The sequence below is a fragment of the Vanellus vanellus genome (assembly GCF_965231255.1).
Source record: "Vanellus vanellus genome assembly, chromosome: 1".
Lineage (NCBI taxonomy): Eukaryota > Metazoa > Chordata > Aves > Charadriiformes > Charadriidae > Vanellus > Vanellus vanellus.
Window position 1 is genome coordinate 122,919,994 of NC_138905.1, and position 16,455 is coordinate 122,936,448.

The window sequence follows — 16,455 nt, forward strand, 5'->3', positions numbered from 1 at the left end:
TCCTCTGAGGCTGAGGGAGGACCTTGGTGCTGCAGTGATTTGCCCTCTGGAAGGACTGGTGTCTCCTTGTTGAGTGTAGAGGGAGCTGGGACAGCCTAGCTGAGTCCAGGAGAGCAATACAGGTGCCCAAGCATAGCCATAGAGCAGCATTTCAGATGCCCGAGAACACCCAAGACAGAGCTGGCAGATATAAGACCTACAGGAGGTCAGTGCCCTTCTTGAGAATCATCTGGGGGTCAGAGAGGGCAGACGAAGGTGCTGGATGCTTATGCTTAGGCGTTTGGGGTTTTGGCTGCATTTCAGACTGCTGGCCTTCTGCTGTCATGAGCCCGTGTGGGGAGTCATGCCAGTGACTGTCACACACTTGTCCATGGACTACAGTCCATGGAACATGTATTTAAATTGTCTTTTTTTTACTTTGCAGCTGTCCAGAAACTTAGTGGCACAGTACGGATAACAAACGTGAAATACTCTCCGGGCTTTAGCAATACAAGCAGTGAGGAACACCAAACCTTCGCACAGCTCTTTGTTGATGAAGTAAGTGGCTAAGAAGGACGTGACCGGTTACCGGCCTCAATGAAACCACGTGTACAGTCTTTTTCCCAGGAAGGCTATATGCCGCATGTGCATCCCTCGACACAGCTGTAAGGTCCGAGTTCCCCCGACTCTTTGAGACCACAGGATGAACCTGCGGCTGTGTTTTAGAGTGAGATCCGGATTTGGGGATTTTCTGGTGCCTCCATTTCCTCTGCTTTTCATACCCGGTTATACTGGCTTATTGATTTCCTCCAGGGGTGTGGTGAAAAGTTAATGGATATATTCAAAGTGCTCTGATATCCTTGCCCTGCACAGCGGTATATTAATGAACTGTATGATTGTTATTACCCTTTGTCATGGTACCTTAAGGCTGACGTTTCTTATAATCATCCTCGTTTTTGTAGCCCTGTATGTAGAAAGGGAGCGGTTTCTTGATAAGTCACCTCTGCCCTCACTTCTAATTAGAGCGCAGGATATCAAAGCACACCGTGATGTCAGCTGCACCTTTAATGCTCTTGTAATTCTCAGGCATTGCCTTTGACAGTATCACTCTCCTAATTTCTTAGTGAATTTATCAGAAGCCTGTTCCTGCTGGTGTTTACTCAAACACACCTGTGCTTGGAAAACCACTAGTTATGCTGGGCTGCTTTATTGCCTTCCTTATCTCCCCTTAACTGTCTGTGTTTTTAGAGGCCTTGATAGCTATGATGATAGATAAATCCATCGCTGTCGACCGTATGAATTTTCAAATCCTGCAGAAACCTCCCCAGACTCTCCCTGTGTACAGAGTTACAACCTGTCACTGAATTACAGCCGTCCGCAGCGCTTATTCAGGCGGAGGTCAGGCCAGCACAGGGTTAGAGACAACTGCAAGGAGGGAAAAGCATGGTCTGTTTAGCTGCGCATGATGTTTTCTTGGATATTAAATAAGTTTCCCACTGGTTGTTACCGGTTTGCACCTTTCCGGACGTGTTAGAGGAGCACAGCTTTCTCAGAGTTGTTTTGGCCCCAAGCTGTCACGTCAGAAAAACAGTCACAAAATGAGAGTGACGTGATTAGCAAAGTGAAAAGGGAGCAATTCTCCACTGACCTCACTCTCATTCAGCATTGCTCTGTGCCCGAGGCTCTTTTGCAATAGCATAGTATTAAAATGGGTTGAAATGAATATATTTTCTTCATTCAGTCAGATACCTTAATCCAGAAAATCAGGGATACAAATGTATTTGGAAAATTTGTAAAACGATTGCATAAAGGAACAAAAGTTAGTTTTGTGTCAGTTTTACCTGCTTCTCAAAGTTTCAGTCAGAAAATGCTCTCTTGGGATTATAAGGAGCTATCTCCTTTTTCCAGCACACCGGGTTTGTGGATCAGCTGGTGAGATGTATTAGTGGTCACTCCATCTACCTCTGAGCCACTCTATATAGGCTATAGTTGCAAAGCTACTGTAGATGACAAAATATGTTGCAAGTGTTTTATTACAAACGTTGTGTTTCTGGATGCCAAAGAAAAGGAAGTTTAGGAAAACAGAAAGATCTGCGTGTTTTCTTTACAGGTTATAAGGGCCAGAAATTGATCCTTTGAAGTAAGTGAGGAAAGTTTCATGGGCTTTAAAAGCACTATCAGGTTCCAGTTAAATAAACTTTGCCAGAGATTTTTTTTTTTTTTAAACCTCTTTGGAGTCACCATCTACAATTCAGAGGATTTATAAATCCTAATGTGTATAATGTTCTTTAGAGTAGAGCTGCCCCAGCACTTAAGTGCCATGTGGTTAAATTGGCAGCACAGCAAATGGAAATACTGTCCCTTAAATAATGTGTAGATGAGAATGAGGTAAAAACTTGATGTAACAACTTGCACTGTCATTGTCCAGGCTACATTCACCATCCTCCTTGCTGTGCAACTGAAAACCAACATAGCTAAGGGAGAGAGTCTCCTCAGGTTTTGTTCAGCCTGTCTTTTGCAACAGCCAAGAAGGATATCATGGTAGCTAGGGCTTGTCCTCAAGAAAATGAATCAGGAAAACAAAAGGTTTGAATTGAAAGTGCATTCACTGAGGTGCATTAAACTCCTGAGTGGAAAAGGTTGTTTTGATTTTGGGTGTCTTAAACTTCCCTGACTGAGAAAAATTGTGAAACTAATAAATGATATTGCCTTATCCAGGTGACCCCCTCATTTGGAAGTGACATACCCTTTGTTTGACGTAGCTTAATTCACTTAAAATGATTGCAGTTAAAGCTGTCTGAATGTGGAAAGAGTGTTGATACAGGGATTAAGGCAGTTTTGTTATTCCAGTATAATTTCACCCCTTTTATTAATTTGAGTTTATCTGCAACTCAGGACATCCTTAAAGCTGCTGGTGATGGTGGCTGGGCAGATGTGTGCTCTCGTACCTTCTCTCTGAAGGTGCAGCCAAAGCATGGGAGGTTTTTTTATTTTTCTCTTTGAATGAAAAAAACGTCTTCATGCAGGGTTCTCTTCAAATTAATGTATACCTTTTACTTACTTATTTCCGCTTTCCGAACTGTCAGTGCGTCCCCTGCTCTGCCAGCCACGCAGGCTCCTGTGCAGGTACCCATAATAGCTCCAATGAGCTGCTGACATTTTGCTTGGGACCTATGGATGGGTGGTCCCAGAAAACCCACCAAACATGCCACAGCCACCCATGGGGTGAGCCTGGCTGCCCGTGCCTGCCACTTTCCTTTTGCTCAAAAAAACTATTGGCCTTTCCCATCCTGTTAAATTGGTTTTAGTGTGGCTTCCAGCTGGCGCTGAACTTGGCCTTTATCTGCCTCCTATTTTTCTTGGCTAAGCAAAGGACGTTCCCTTCCTTCGACGCTGGTGTTAATTTGGCTCATGTTCTCTCCCTTTCTTGTGGTTCTTCTTTTGTTATACCGATTTCTCCTGGTCTGGCATTGCTAGTGTTTCCTCTGTGTGCTACAGAAATTGTAGATACAGTGATGGATCCCAAGCTAATTTATTTGTCTAGTAAGAAAACCTCATACTCAAGGGTATTATATATGGAATATTTCCTTTTAAGAAGTTCACTCTTTCTTTTCCTTTTTTCTAGCCCACTTCATCAACCATTATTTTGATAACCTAGGGTGTGGTGCCTGTTGTGAAATCATGTAGCCTTCTGGATAAAGGGTTTTGTGGTGTCACCTAGTGGCTAAATACAAATAACGTGAATGTCCCCCTGACACTCAAGCTCTGAGTCCCGCTTTGTGAGGAAAAATATGAATAAGGACAGAACCTAAACAAACAAACAAACAAACAAACAAACAAACAAACAAAGAAAAAGACAAAAATAAATATCCCAAGCCTTAGGTAAAAAGAACCACCAACAAAACAAAATCTTCAGGCGATAGATGAGAAGGGAATGCTGGTGAACTCAGGGATGGGCTAAGAGGATGTCACAGGTGTGTGTATTCAATGTCCAGAAGTTCAGACAAAAACTATGAAAGGTGAAAACTTATGGCTGGCTTCCAAATTTCCAGTACATGCTTGTGAAATGGCAGAAAGAGAGAGGAGAAGGGGCCCAAGAGCCTCAAGGCTTGGTGAAATGGGATATTTTGCGGCTGACAAAGACAGCCTATGGTCTGCCCAGACTTTGGTAGGGAAGTTAGCTCCTTCCATCACACAGTGGGCAAGTAAGTCAGGGATGGATAACACACAGCAGGCAGGTAAGTCAAGCTTGGCATGTAGGTGCGGAGGACCTGTGGTCACCTGGGAGAATCCAGCACGAAATGCATGAGCTCTGTGCATGGATGCAAGAGAAACTGCTTCTCCTGTCGGCTCCCGCCGCCGGCCCTTGCCTTGCCTCTTCCCTGGGCTCTCCCTGGTAGGGGTCACTGCCTGCACCCCTGGCATTACACCGCTGACATCAAGCTCAGCCTTAAACCGATGGCTGAAATCCAGCTGCTCCAGATATTTCCTGCCGAAGATGTGAAGAGGAAGAAGGGGTCGGAGGTGATCACGACGTAGTCCCCACCTGCCCCCTTAATTCTCTGGAAAGTTGAACTAGGCAAGGAAGCGAGCAATGTAGCCTAAAGAGAGGGCCTAAAGCGAAGCGAGATGCTGGGAAAGAGCTGCGACTCTCCTCGCCGGGCAGCGGTGTGCCAGTGCTCACCTGGGCCAGGTGCCGCTCATCCCGGTGTGGTTGCTCTGCTGCTTGGTGCCTTCCTCTCTGCTGGCATCTCCTGGGAGCCTGACAGCCACAGGACGGTGAAGGCAAAGGGCAAGTATGCTGAGAAATCACAAAAAACTAGGTGTTTCTGTGGGTGTTTCCATCTCTCTGTGCCCTGCATTGAAACTAGCGGCTGCTAGGTACAAGGAAGCTGCGTGTATCCCAGGCTCGGGAGGGTTGACAAGGACAGCGAAGGATTTGTCCTTCATGTGCGGCGGGGAGCTGCTGGTTTACTGTGGACAGTCTCCTGTTGCACGCTGCTGACAGTTTCTAAGTGCAATTTTAATGTCAATAGCTCAGAATAGCCTGTACCCCTCGCCTGTTACAGGCTTGAAAGTTATGTCCCACATGTTCTGTTGCTACATTTTACATTTTAAGTGTGGGAGAATGTAAAGAGACTTCTCAGACACATATGAGAGAGATTAAGACACAGGACCTGTGAGTGTCTCCTGGAGAAAGGGAGAGAAGAAAATATACAATACTAATGGAAAAGTTCAGGACATTGGTGGATGGTATCACACAGCCTGGGCTCACCCTGGCATCTGGTCTTCAGCTATGTGCTCTGCCTGCATTGTGGCTAGGGGTGTGTGTGTGTGTGTGTATGCCCTGCTTTCCCTGGGGACATGCAGGTAGACAGGGAGCCCAGTGCAGTCTTATTGGCCCCCTTGTCTGGGCAACTAGAGGAAAAGGACTGAGGTGAGAACTTGTGGGATGTTTACCAGTTTCTCTTTGTGGTGAGTTTCTCAGAAATAAGTTGTGTTTCTGTGTATAATATTTTCTCAACGTGTCCTTTAAAGCTGAATTAATATTAGCCTTGTGTCTTCTCTGGGGTTGGTCCCATGAGATGATGCCATCTGACCTGTGTCTGCTCCTCCTGTGGCTGGTGCTGGGCCTGGAGATGAAGGGTAATGGTTTTGGAAATACAAATGCTGTTGTATGTCCCCCCAGGGCTCCTGCGTATGTTCAGGTGCCCTACTCCATGGACTGCTGTCCTGTGGGAGGAGGAGATGTTCGTATGGGTGGCTGCCCTCCAGAGGTACCTAGCCTTGGAGGGCGGAGAGGGAAGAGGTCGAACACACAGCTCCAGTCTGTTTATCTCTTTGAGAGAGGTTTGTTTCTCCATCTGAGCTGGACAGTGGAGAGGCTGAGCAGCCCAGCTGATGCAAAGCCTCGCACAGGGCTGTGTTTTCCCATCCCACAGAAAGCAGACCATCCTGTTCTCCCATGAGGTAAAGGAGATAGCTTCTGGGGCTATCATGACTAAGGCTCAGTGAGCTTTGAAAAAAATGGCGTTTTCTTTCTTAGGCCACTCACTGGTGAAGTCCAAAGTTACTGTGCACAGACTGTGAATGTTTATTTTACTGATTTCTCTAGACTGACCTAAGTTAAGCTGTGATTTGGTGGTGTAATACTTTGAGGATGGTCGTTCCTATTCAAAATAGTGCAGACCCATTTTCTAGCCCGGCTCTTGGACTCTGGAGGACGACCGTGCATCAGGGCTGTGTGCCCTGATGACAGTCAGAATTTGCAGAAATAATATGATACTCCTCAGGGAAGACTTTAATGAAATATTTCTGACATCAAATGGAAGAATAGCTTGTCAGGAGGTTGAACTGTGTGGCAGCGCTGATGAAATGAAACACCTTTCTGTTTTCTTTACCCTGGTCCAAGCATTTAAAAAGAGGCATTATTTGCTTGGCTCTGGTGAGAAATCACCTGTGAAGAAAGGCTTGAGGGTGGTCTGCTCTAAGCTGTAATGTACCTGAGCTAAGGGAGCCCTCTGAGGCATATATGCAGTGTGGAGGGTCGGGAGGCATCTCCACTTCCATCGGCAGCTCCTCCTCATATTGGGTTGTCCCCTCTCCCTGGAGGCATTTTGAGAGGCAGAACATGGAAGCTTCCCTGTGGTCTCCTTCCTTGCTGTTACAAGAGGCAAGGACCTGTGCCAAATTAAACGGGGTATCTTAATTGTTTAGCTTGTTTAATATTCATGGTTAAATACATACCATATCCTTCAGCTGCTGTACAGTGGAAACTTTAAAAAACAAAAAAGGCCAATTTTCTGCTGCTTCCCTCCAGAGTGTGAATCACAATTGTAATGCATCATGCTCTCTTCTGGGCACTGTACAAAGCCTAAAATGTAATTGTTTCTATCATTCCATCTCCACATTAATTTTGTTTTTATTCCAGATACATAAATCTCTGCCCCTTAAGGTTCTTCAGCAGATGGATGCTGGTCTGATTAAAGTGTTGATAACGGATATTACTAATGGGAGCACAGTGGTAAGTTTCAATTTACTGATTGCAGAAGATGTGGATATCTACTACATCATCACCACTTTTCGTGATGCATTTGGACACAGCTCCTATTTCACAGTTGACAAGAGCAGTCTCTCCATAAATGGTAAGGAGCAGTTTGTATCCCACTAGTTCTTCAGAACTAGAAAGATGATAAAGCCTATGATTAATCTGTATTTTTTGAGGGGAAAGTATCTGTAAAACAGATGGATGAAGAGCCATTCTCTCTCCTTATATTGCTCCTGCTTATCTATCCAATAAGCTTTTTCAGAGAACATCAAAAGGTGAAATAAGAAGTGAGGTACTCTTGATGCAAAAGGACAAAACCGACTGATCTTTTTGGCTATAGCTAGCATTAATTTTATAGAGTAGATATGGAGATGTTAGAAATGGTGGTCACAAATTGAGGGTTTTGTAAGCTACCAGTGGAAACAGGTCCCTGTCCACAGACATAACTAGCTCTGTTTAAAATAATTTCGAAACACATTACCCTCTGCTTTGCACTGATAATTTTGTATGCGATAGAAACCCCCCAAAACAAATAAATGAATGTGTGAATTCTTCTGCACTGGGAGTATGTGTTTTCCTCACACGCCTGTGGGTCAGGAGTTCAGATGAAAGTCCACACTTTACCAAGACCAGCACAATGGCTTGATTGTAGAACTTCTTTTCCTTTATGTGTAATTTAAGTTGGTAACAAGAAACGTTAAGCTCCTGACTAACTGTTGTTGTATTCTGTTTCACAAGTCAATGCATCATCTCTGAAAAAAAAAAACCAAATTCTATATCCTTTATGTGATATATTTGTCCAAAGAAGACTGTCAATTAGAATCTTACGCAAAATGACTTCAGTAACATGTATGTGGTCTGCCCTCTACATTCTCTTTGCCTGTTAACCCTCACAGCTGTGAATCTGGAAAGTTACATACCCCATTAATTAGTAAGATCATGATGATCTTGTGGTAATGCTTTGTAGAGTGCCTGCCACCCTCGAACCTGTGCTAAAACAAATGGTTTGTTCCAGGGACAGGTCCCCACAGAGCAGGTGGTTAGCGCTGCTTTCTGAGTCCTACCTATGGTGGTACACCCTTATTCGCACAGTTTCAATTAGACCTTGGGAAGAGAAAGGGAAGTAAAGCATATTTTTCCTTTCAAAGGTGAAAATTTTGGCCAGCTGAAAATTAAGAAAGCAGCTAGACTGCAACTTGGACCAGTCACACAACCCTCCTGCTTCACTCGTGCTGGGCATTCACTAACCATCTCCTCAGGAGCATGGAATGGGGGAAGCAGCTGAAGAAGCCCCTGGGGTTAGAAGTGTCCCCTTGGGCTGTTGATCAGTTTAGGAGGATAGGAGCTCTGAGGCAGGGTCCCTACATTTCAGTGAGTATCTGCTGAGCAGCATTAGCAGCACAGCTCCTGGAGGGTTTGTCAGTGCCTTGCAATTAGCCCTCTAGGCTGTGCTTCCAGTATCCCACCTCTTCTAGACCCAGCAGCTGCCTGACACGTACAGTACAGTATCACATGTGAGAGGTGTAATCCCACCATGATATCATGGTGATATGACTGTGCTCCCGTTTCAGAACCACCACATTTTCATTTATATGCTCTCCACCTTTGTCTTTTGCTTAAATATGCCCAACAGATTATGATGAGTGCAAAAGCGAAGAAGATGACTGCTCCCCGGATGCATCATGCCATAACACACTTGGGTTTTACCAGTGCAGCTGCAACGAGGGATTTGCTGATGTGCACCCAGAAAGGCCTGGAAGAAGCTGTGAAGGCAAAAAAAAAAAATTATTATCAAATGGCTAACTGAATGCTTAGTGATCTAATCGTTGCTGGATCACGGTCACACTTGCCACATGTCTTGACATTTTGCCAGGGATGAATTTGGTTCATGGTTTTCAGCTGGATCCTAATGGCAAAAGTCTTGCAGTGGACTTAAAGTATTTTTGACTGTAGTACTCTGTTATGAGAGTTTACTATATTAATATTTAATGCTGTCTTTGTAAGGTTCTTTTAACAGTTCTGTTTTCTCATATTTGCCATTAAAATTAGATTGTCAAGACTGTTAGATATTTTCATTAGCAGTAGCAGAGGGGACGGCAGAGATAATAGAGAAGGTAACAGAAAGCACGGGTATGTTGTTTGACCTCTGTGTGGTGATGAAATATTCGTATTACAAACTACTTCACTGTATGAGTGAATTCATCTAGCTTCCCTCTTTCCTTAAATCATTTGTTAGCTGACGTATGATGGGTCTTTAAGCTCTTATATTCTTTTAGGCTTCTTCGGTAATTTGTATTTGTTATTGTAACCACAGCGATAAGTTACTGTTTGGCTGAAGTCACAAGGATTTGTCAGCTGATACCAACCTTTGCTCAGTGTTGTTTAACCAAGATATTTGGCATCACGATAATGAGCTTTTGAGTGATTCAGCTCTGAAAGAGCTCAGACTTTTCTTTTTCTTCCTCTTATATTCAATTAGGCAACTTTTTAATTTGGGGCATTTCCAAAATATGGGGAGTTCCAGAAGGATATATATACGTACAGAGTATACATGTTGCTTGGGAAATAGATGCTATTTGTATGCACAACCCATTAAAATTATTTAAGAGAATTTTTGAGCGATGAAACACATCCTTTGTGTTTCACTGCAAATGGAATTTATTATCTTGGTGCTCTCTAAGTCAGCGGTGGCTGAATACTTATGTTGTTTCTACCAGCAAAGGGCCATGGGGTAACCCCAGAGCCTGTGCTGGATGCTGGGTGTTCGACATACGCATTTATCTCAACCTGTGCTTCCTCTTTTCCCCTGCTTGCTTTCTTCCTGAAACCATTAAAAATTGCTCCTAACACATTTGTTCAACTCCCCACTGTGTCTCTCAGGACACATAAGTGCAACGTGGGCCTGCTACGTGAGGTTGGTCCTGCACTTCCCCCAAAATGGGTTTTTCAAAGCACTCAGGGTCATATCTTTTGGGTACCAACAGGTCACAAATGGGGCCGGGTTTTTTAACAAACTGTACTTGTTTTTACCCCACATCCAGAAGTGTGCAGTCTTCTACAGTACCAGGCAAAAAAAGATGAACACTTGCTGAGCAACTTACGGCTGCGTATCTCTTGCAAGCACTGATCTTCCAAAAGCTGTATATATGTTTTACTTGAGCACATTAATCACTGCAGCTTTCGGGAAATAAAGCACTTCGGCTTTACTCACAGGCACTTTGCGTCTCTCTTGTGCTTTTTCTTAAAAAAAAGCCGCAGCTTTGGCAGTAAGTAGAGCGGGTTAAAAAAACAAAAGCAGCTAGTTTCCTGCCAGGAATGGGGAGTTTCTTCCTAAGGGTTTGCTCTTACCTTACAAAATAAATTTGAATCTGTAAGTTACAACAGTACCTTTATTTTTGTCACTCTTCAGCATTTCCTGTCAGCCAGGAGGCAACACTGACAGATAAGAAACCTGCACACAACACAGTTTTACCTGCGACACCTTTGCAAACTTCAACTCATGTTTCCTCCCCTGCTTCATTGAACTTCTCTGCTGCTGAGCACAAAGCTCTGGAGGACACCACATTCTCCAGCGTGGTGCTGTCTTCTCTCACCACGGATCCTGTGTCAACTCCTGATGTTTCTCCTCAAGCATCTCCTGTCCCGCTCACTAAACCTGTCCAGGAGGTTTCAATTAAAGATGCAGTGAGAGTGTTCTGTGAAATCGAGAAGATCATCCTTGCTGTCCAGAAGAGATTTTTACAGCAGGAGTCTATCCCTGAAGCCTCCTTGTACCTGGGGGAGCCTCGCTGCAACGTGAGCATCAGCAATGGCACTCATGTTGTGCTGCAGGCAGGCTGGAGCGACTGCGGCACTGAAGTTGAGACTGTAAGTCCCTTGAGCTGGTGAAAGCCCGGAGCATTTTTTTTTGGTCTTGGGGATAGGGTAAGAAGGTGGGGGCTGGGGTGGGGAGGGGGGGCAATGGCAGATCCTTACTAGGAATACAGTCTATTAGTTGCTGAAAAGTTGGACAAAATAATTTCTTTGGAGTAAGAAAACCTCTTCCTGTGAGTTGAAAGTTACCTCACTGTTTGGGGAGAAGGGCAAGCAAGAAAGAGAAAGGGAATCTTTGGGGTCAGGCAGCAAAACTCAAGGGCTTCTCCAAACTGAGAGTCACTTCCCATGTCTCTCTAGGTTCTCTCTGCAGCTGTCAGAAGCATCTCTTTTCTTAAAAGCAATTTCATCATCATATTTAGACAAATACCCCCATTTCTACCAGCAATGGGGACAAAGAATGATAGCTATCTCTTTGGATCCCAACCCAAACATTATGCTCGGGTCATGCCAAAGTACAGAAATTCCTTTGTGGAGTGGACTGAGGTAGAGGAGGAAGGCTGGTGGTGGTTTTTTTTTTTTTGTCTCACTGTACAGCAAATAAGATACTACTAGAGGTTTAATCTATTTGATTTTTGCAGCCAGGAGAATGGAGAATTCCTAAGCACTTGAAGCTGGTAAGCCTGTAGCTCTGTTGTATCCCTAGATACACTGATGTTCACAAGTTGTGCTTTCTTCTTTTTGTGTTCCAGAACATGACTAATACTGTAGTGAAAACCATCCTTCGGAATGATGCTTCCACTCAGGGAGTAATCCACCACTTAAAAGTTGCCAGTCCCATCCACTGCGTCTTTCAAAATGATCTCTTGACTTCCTCTGGATACACTGCAGAAGGGTAAGTAACAACCCTCTCTGCTTTGTGATGCTGTTGTGTGGCTGAGTGCTGCTGCATTGGAAAAATCCCCAGGGACCTCAGCTGTATGCAGTGACAGTACTTGCTATGCCAAGTAGCCTGCCATCCTGCGAGTCCTGTGCTCAGATGATCCCTGCTGTGGGGTTCTCTCCTACTCCACCTAATGTGTCAATGGATCCAGCAGCCAACAAGATTGGCAATTGCCTGGCTAAACCATAGACGAAAATAAACCTTTGGGAGCTACTGGCGCAGGTTCAGGAGCCAGATTCCTGACTCCTCCTTGCCTTCCTGGGCAATCACGTGTAGCAATAACAGTATTTTCCTGCTTTTGGAACATAACAGTGATGTATCAACTGATGTTGGGTGCTGAGGATGGCAATTTTTAACCTCCACAAATCCTTATTTGATCAACTTGGCAAAAAGAGATGTAATGCAAATACATTTTTATGGAAGGCCCCATTTTCAAGATGGACTCTAATCCACTGTTCACAGAAAATCAAACCCACACTCACAGAAAAGTTGGCAGCACAAGCTTTGCGCTGATAGTGAATGTTGTCCCTTTGTACAAGTGCACCTCCTCTCTCTTGCCTAGCACCATGCTTATGCAATCGTCGCCAAATCTACTTTCTGTTTCCTAACCCTCCAGACATTGTATTTTCCCTTTCTATTTCCCCACAAAGTTTTTGTCAGGCCCCTTCTCTCTGAGCTCTATAATTTTCTCATGTCCCTCAATGACTGTTCGGATTTGTCCCTTCTTAAGTTTTTGGACTCTGCTCTTCTTCACTAAGTTTTTACCCTCTTTATTTTGAACTTTAAGATAGCTCATAGTCTTGTTCCCCTTCAGCTCCATTCAAATATCTCTTTCTGCTCTATTTGTGTTGCCAAGACATTCCAGCCTTTGGATTTTCCCACTTGCGTTTCCATGCTCCCTACCTTCCCAACTAAAAGCTCGATACATTCTCACCCTTTCCTCTTGAAGAGTGTCCTAATATCCTGGACTGCAGATAACACTTCACTACTTAAATGTGCAAGAGTTGAAGAAACAGGCACTGATTTATAGAAGCACACAGTCAAATTTGTGGTCTTTAAAGGAGGTTAATTGTTGTTTCAGACTTTACACCATCTTTGAGGATTTGCATGGATCTGGACACTTCAGAACAGAAATGCAGTTGTTTATTGGAAACTCCCCGATACCAAAAAATTTCAGTGTCTCTGCCAGTGATGATGTACTGATTGAAGTGGGGATCCAGAGAGCAGATAGCAAGCTCAAGGTGGTCCTCACTGACTGCTGGGCGACTCCAACTAATAATTCAGTGGATCCTCTCTCATTTGCTTTTATCAACAACAGGTACAGCAATGCCACTTGCAAGTAGCGTGTGCCACACCTTAGATCTTCCAGTGGTGCTGACTACTAATGTATTATATTTTAAATGCCTTTTATGTGTGTTCTCATCGTTCATATACACTGTCCCTTACCATTCTGACTGGTCACACCTTCTTTGAACAAGGAAGGTAGGTATGAAAAGAAAATGTTTTCAAAGGGTGATGTGGTAGTTGTTTGACTTTGGTTGTCTTCCCCATAGTTTTGTAAAGGAATAGTACTTTTGACCTGAAGAAATAGGGTTTGGCAGTCAGTAGCAAAAGAACATTGAAAAGTGTGTGCTTTATCGATTTCGCTGTGGTTTAGATATTACCAAGAGCTTATGTGACTTTCATCAATGAAGGTGTAGGTTAGTTGATTCCTATGTGTTGTGACTCACAGACAATATTAATGCAGCCTTTGGTAAAAGAGGAGGTTTGTTCCTGTCTGGATCCCTGATCTCACCCCGATGTCATATTCCCTGGGCTCACCTACCGCTTTAAAATACAGGATAGTCATTTTCCCAGTAACAAAAGCTATTCCTTTTAATATGATGTTATCTCACTTTGTGTTTGGCGAAGCCAAGTTTAAATCCTTCTTTCTGTCACTCTTTCCCTCCTTTTCCAACTCTCAAACCGCTTCTCGAATCTCCTATTCTATTTGGATACTGTGAGAATCAAGCAGCAAATAGCCCCTTATCACCCCTGCACTGATGGAGAGTTGGTGATAGTGGGTCTGGCTGAGGCTTTTTAAGGAAGCCTTACAACCTGAGTTACGTGCTATAACCACAACATGCCTTCTATAGCCCTAGCTGCTATGTATGGTTTTTTTTCTTCCTTTTCAGCTGTCCCATCCCAAATACATACACTACACTGCTAGAGAATGGGAATTCAAGCAAAGCACAGTTTAAGATGAAGATTTTTTCCTTTGTCAACAATTCTGTGGTTTACCTACACTGCAAAATACGTATTTGTATGGAGACACCAGGAAGAACCTGCAGGACAGTAAGTGTTTTGCTCTAATGAGCTATTTTTCTCCACCATGCCATATGCAGTCCTGCTATGGAATCAAAGGAGTAATATTTCCAAGCAGGGGTTAAAATAGCTCTTGAAGCTTTCCTTCATTCTCTGTTGAGAGCAAAGACGAGTGGAGAAGAACTACAACCATATGGAAGTGTCTACCTTTCTTCCTGTTCCTCACCCTCACAGTTAAAAGCATGGAGCTTGCACAGAGATGGGGAAATCAAAGTTGGGGAACCTGAGAACTGAACCTTTCGCCTCTTCATAGGGGTGGCCAGAAGGCAATGAACAGAAGTCACAATGAGACAGGCTGTTCAGAAACGTGTCAGCTCAGATGGACGTGTCACAAAAAAGTGAGCACCTATATTGGCAGCGTCTGCAGGAAAGTCTGAGTAAATTGATTTGGGATGTTTTTCTGTCTTTTTCTTTCCCCTTGAGGTTTGCTTGTCCAGGTGCGGGTTTAGGTGTCAGGAAAGGAAGCTTGGTGGCATTAAGTTTCTAGGGCTGTGACTCTAACAGTATTTATTATGGCTTTTAAAAAAACTATTGCTTTATAAAGCAATAGACCAAGCAATGTTCTGATAGCAGCTTCAGTTTCTGTCTGTGCTCCAAAGGATTGCTTTGTTTCTTTTTACTTCTAAGTAAGCGATACACACTGCTTCATCTAAAAATGTGTTGCTACCATAGAAATAAAAAAAAATGGGTTTTGTTGATGGCTTTTTTTTTTTTTTTTTTTTTTACTTTATAGTGGACACACAGGAATTCTCCTCTCCCTCTGCCAACCTTCCTGGTTCTTTTTCTATCAAGGATGTTTTCATTAAGAGTTTGGTGTTCCTCCATTGTTTAACACTTTCCTCTAGCCCTAAATAACTCAGTTTAAGCCCATTATAAAGCAAACGATCTCTTCCTAAAAGATTAAAAGTGGCTAGCAGAAGATACTTGTTTCCTTTCTCAAAGTATAAAGCTTCCTCCAGATTAAAAAAAAAAAAAAAAAGTAACGACAGGAAACACAACTGACAGATGGAAAGATGGCTCCAGTTTTCACAGCTGCATATGCATGTTGAAAATCAGTGCTTCAGCAACCCCCAGCCTATGCCCTCCTTTGGAGGAGGTGGCGCCCTCCCCGAGTTCACTGTGTGCCCTGCACAGCTGGGGAGGGACGTGGTGGCGGGTGCGAGGCCGGGGAATAAGAGGGGTGGGCAGGACAGGGACTGCGTGGGCTGCTATGGCTGCTGTAAGGAACCAAACAGTTGATTTGCCACTGCGTTTGCTGTTAGAGCAGGCTTATCTGTATGGATTAGATCACAGAATTAACTAAAGGACTGGCTTTGATGTGAATTACAGGGGTAAACAAGGCACAGCAGAGTTAATCAGTGAAGCCCTCTTCTTTCATGTGTTCTATATTATTCATTCCTACATTATTCTTACCTATGTATGAGATATATTGTTCTTTCTCCTATACAAAATTTACCCCCTATGAAAAGTTAGTGAATTCGGTATCTTAGATTGAAATTAAAACGTTACGTGGAGAAGACAAGTACCAGGCACATATACAAAGGACGACAATGGCTTTTGCAAAGAAGGGAAGGGGAGCTGCAGGAGGTGCAAAGGTCAAGGAAAATTGGAGCAAGAACAGAGTATATTTGGAAATAACGTGCGATGTCTGGGAAAGTGCCCAGGGTCTGGGATCTGATCCTCTGATCTGTCCGCTACTCTGAAGGATACTGACTTACTTCAGGGCAGATTTGCTTCAGCTCTTTGCTCACCAAATTGAGACTTACATTTTGCATTATTTCTTCTTACCCAGTCTTTTTATTCGTTCCTTTCTTGGCAGAAAAGAGTAATGTGCTCTAAAGTTTAAAGTAGAAAAAACCAGACAGGCTGGGGAGCAATGTAGCAAGAAATGAGTAAGAAACATGTCTTTGAACAGGAAGAGGAGTGATGTGCCACCACCATGCATGTTTGGTGGAATGTTGCTGCTCCATGGCCACGTGGAACCAAAGAATCAAGGAGCAGCTATGTAACTGTATTCTCTAATGGATCCACCTATCTGGGAAAAATATTCAAGGGTAGGCCAAAGTGGCAACTACATGGGTGTTTTTCAGGGGGCCGACCCAGCTAAAGACACCGTTGCTCGCGGTGGATTTTACAGGTTTTTCAGTGTAACCGGGTTGGTAACACTGGTGAGACATTCTCGTGTAGGCAAGCTGGTAAGACACCCTTGCACTTCCCAGCTTTCTTTTGCTGATTATAGTATGGTACCGCAGTTCCTCTGGTTTTATGCAAAATTCCAGGAGACCCACAGTACATTTTGAATAACTTC

General features: G+C 43.7%; 1 protein-coding gene across 1 annotated transcript in view; it reads left to right on the forward strand.

The window, feature by feature from the left end:
- The window catches only part of UMODL1 (uromodulin like 1), a gene marked incomplete at both ends in the record, with an annotated part of 46,768 nt that overhangs the window by 25,941 nt on the left and 4,372 nt on the right, over positions 1 to 16,455 (forward strand). The window contains 7 exons of the mRNA XM_082490052.1: positions 425 to 537; positions 6,911 to 7,124; positions 8,661 to 8,798; positions 10,437 to 10,894; positions 11,593 to 11,735; positions 12,865 to 13,101; positions 13,958 to 14,117. Of these exons, the coding sequence (XP_082346178.1) occupies positions 425 to 537; positions 6,911 to 7,124; positions 8,661 to 8,798; positions 10,437 to 10,894; positions 11,593 to 11,735; positions 12,865 to 13,101; positions 13,958 to 14,117 (1,463 nt within the window). The remainder of the gene's footprint in view (positions 1 to 424; positions 538 to 6,910; positions 7,125 to 8,660; positions 8,799 to 10,436; positions 10,895 to 11,592; positions 11,736 to 12,864; positions 13,102 to 13,957; positions 14,118 to 16,455) is intronic.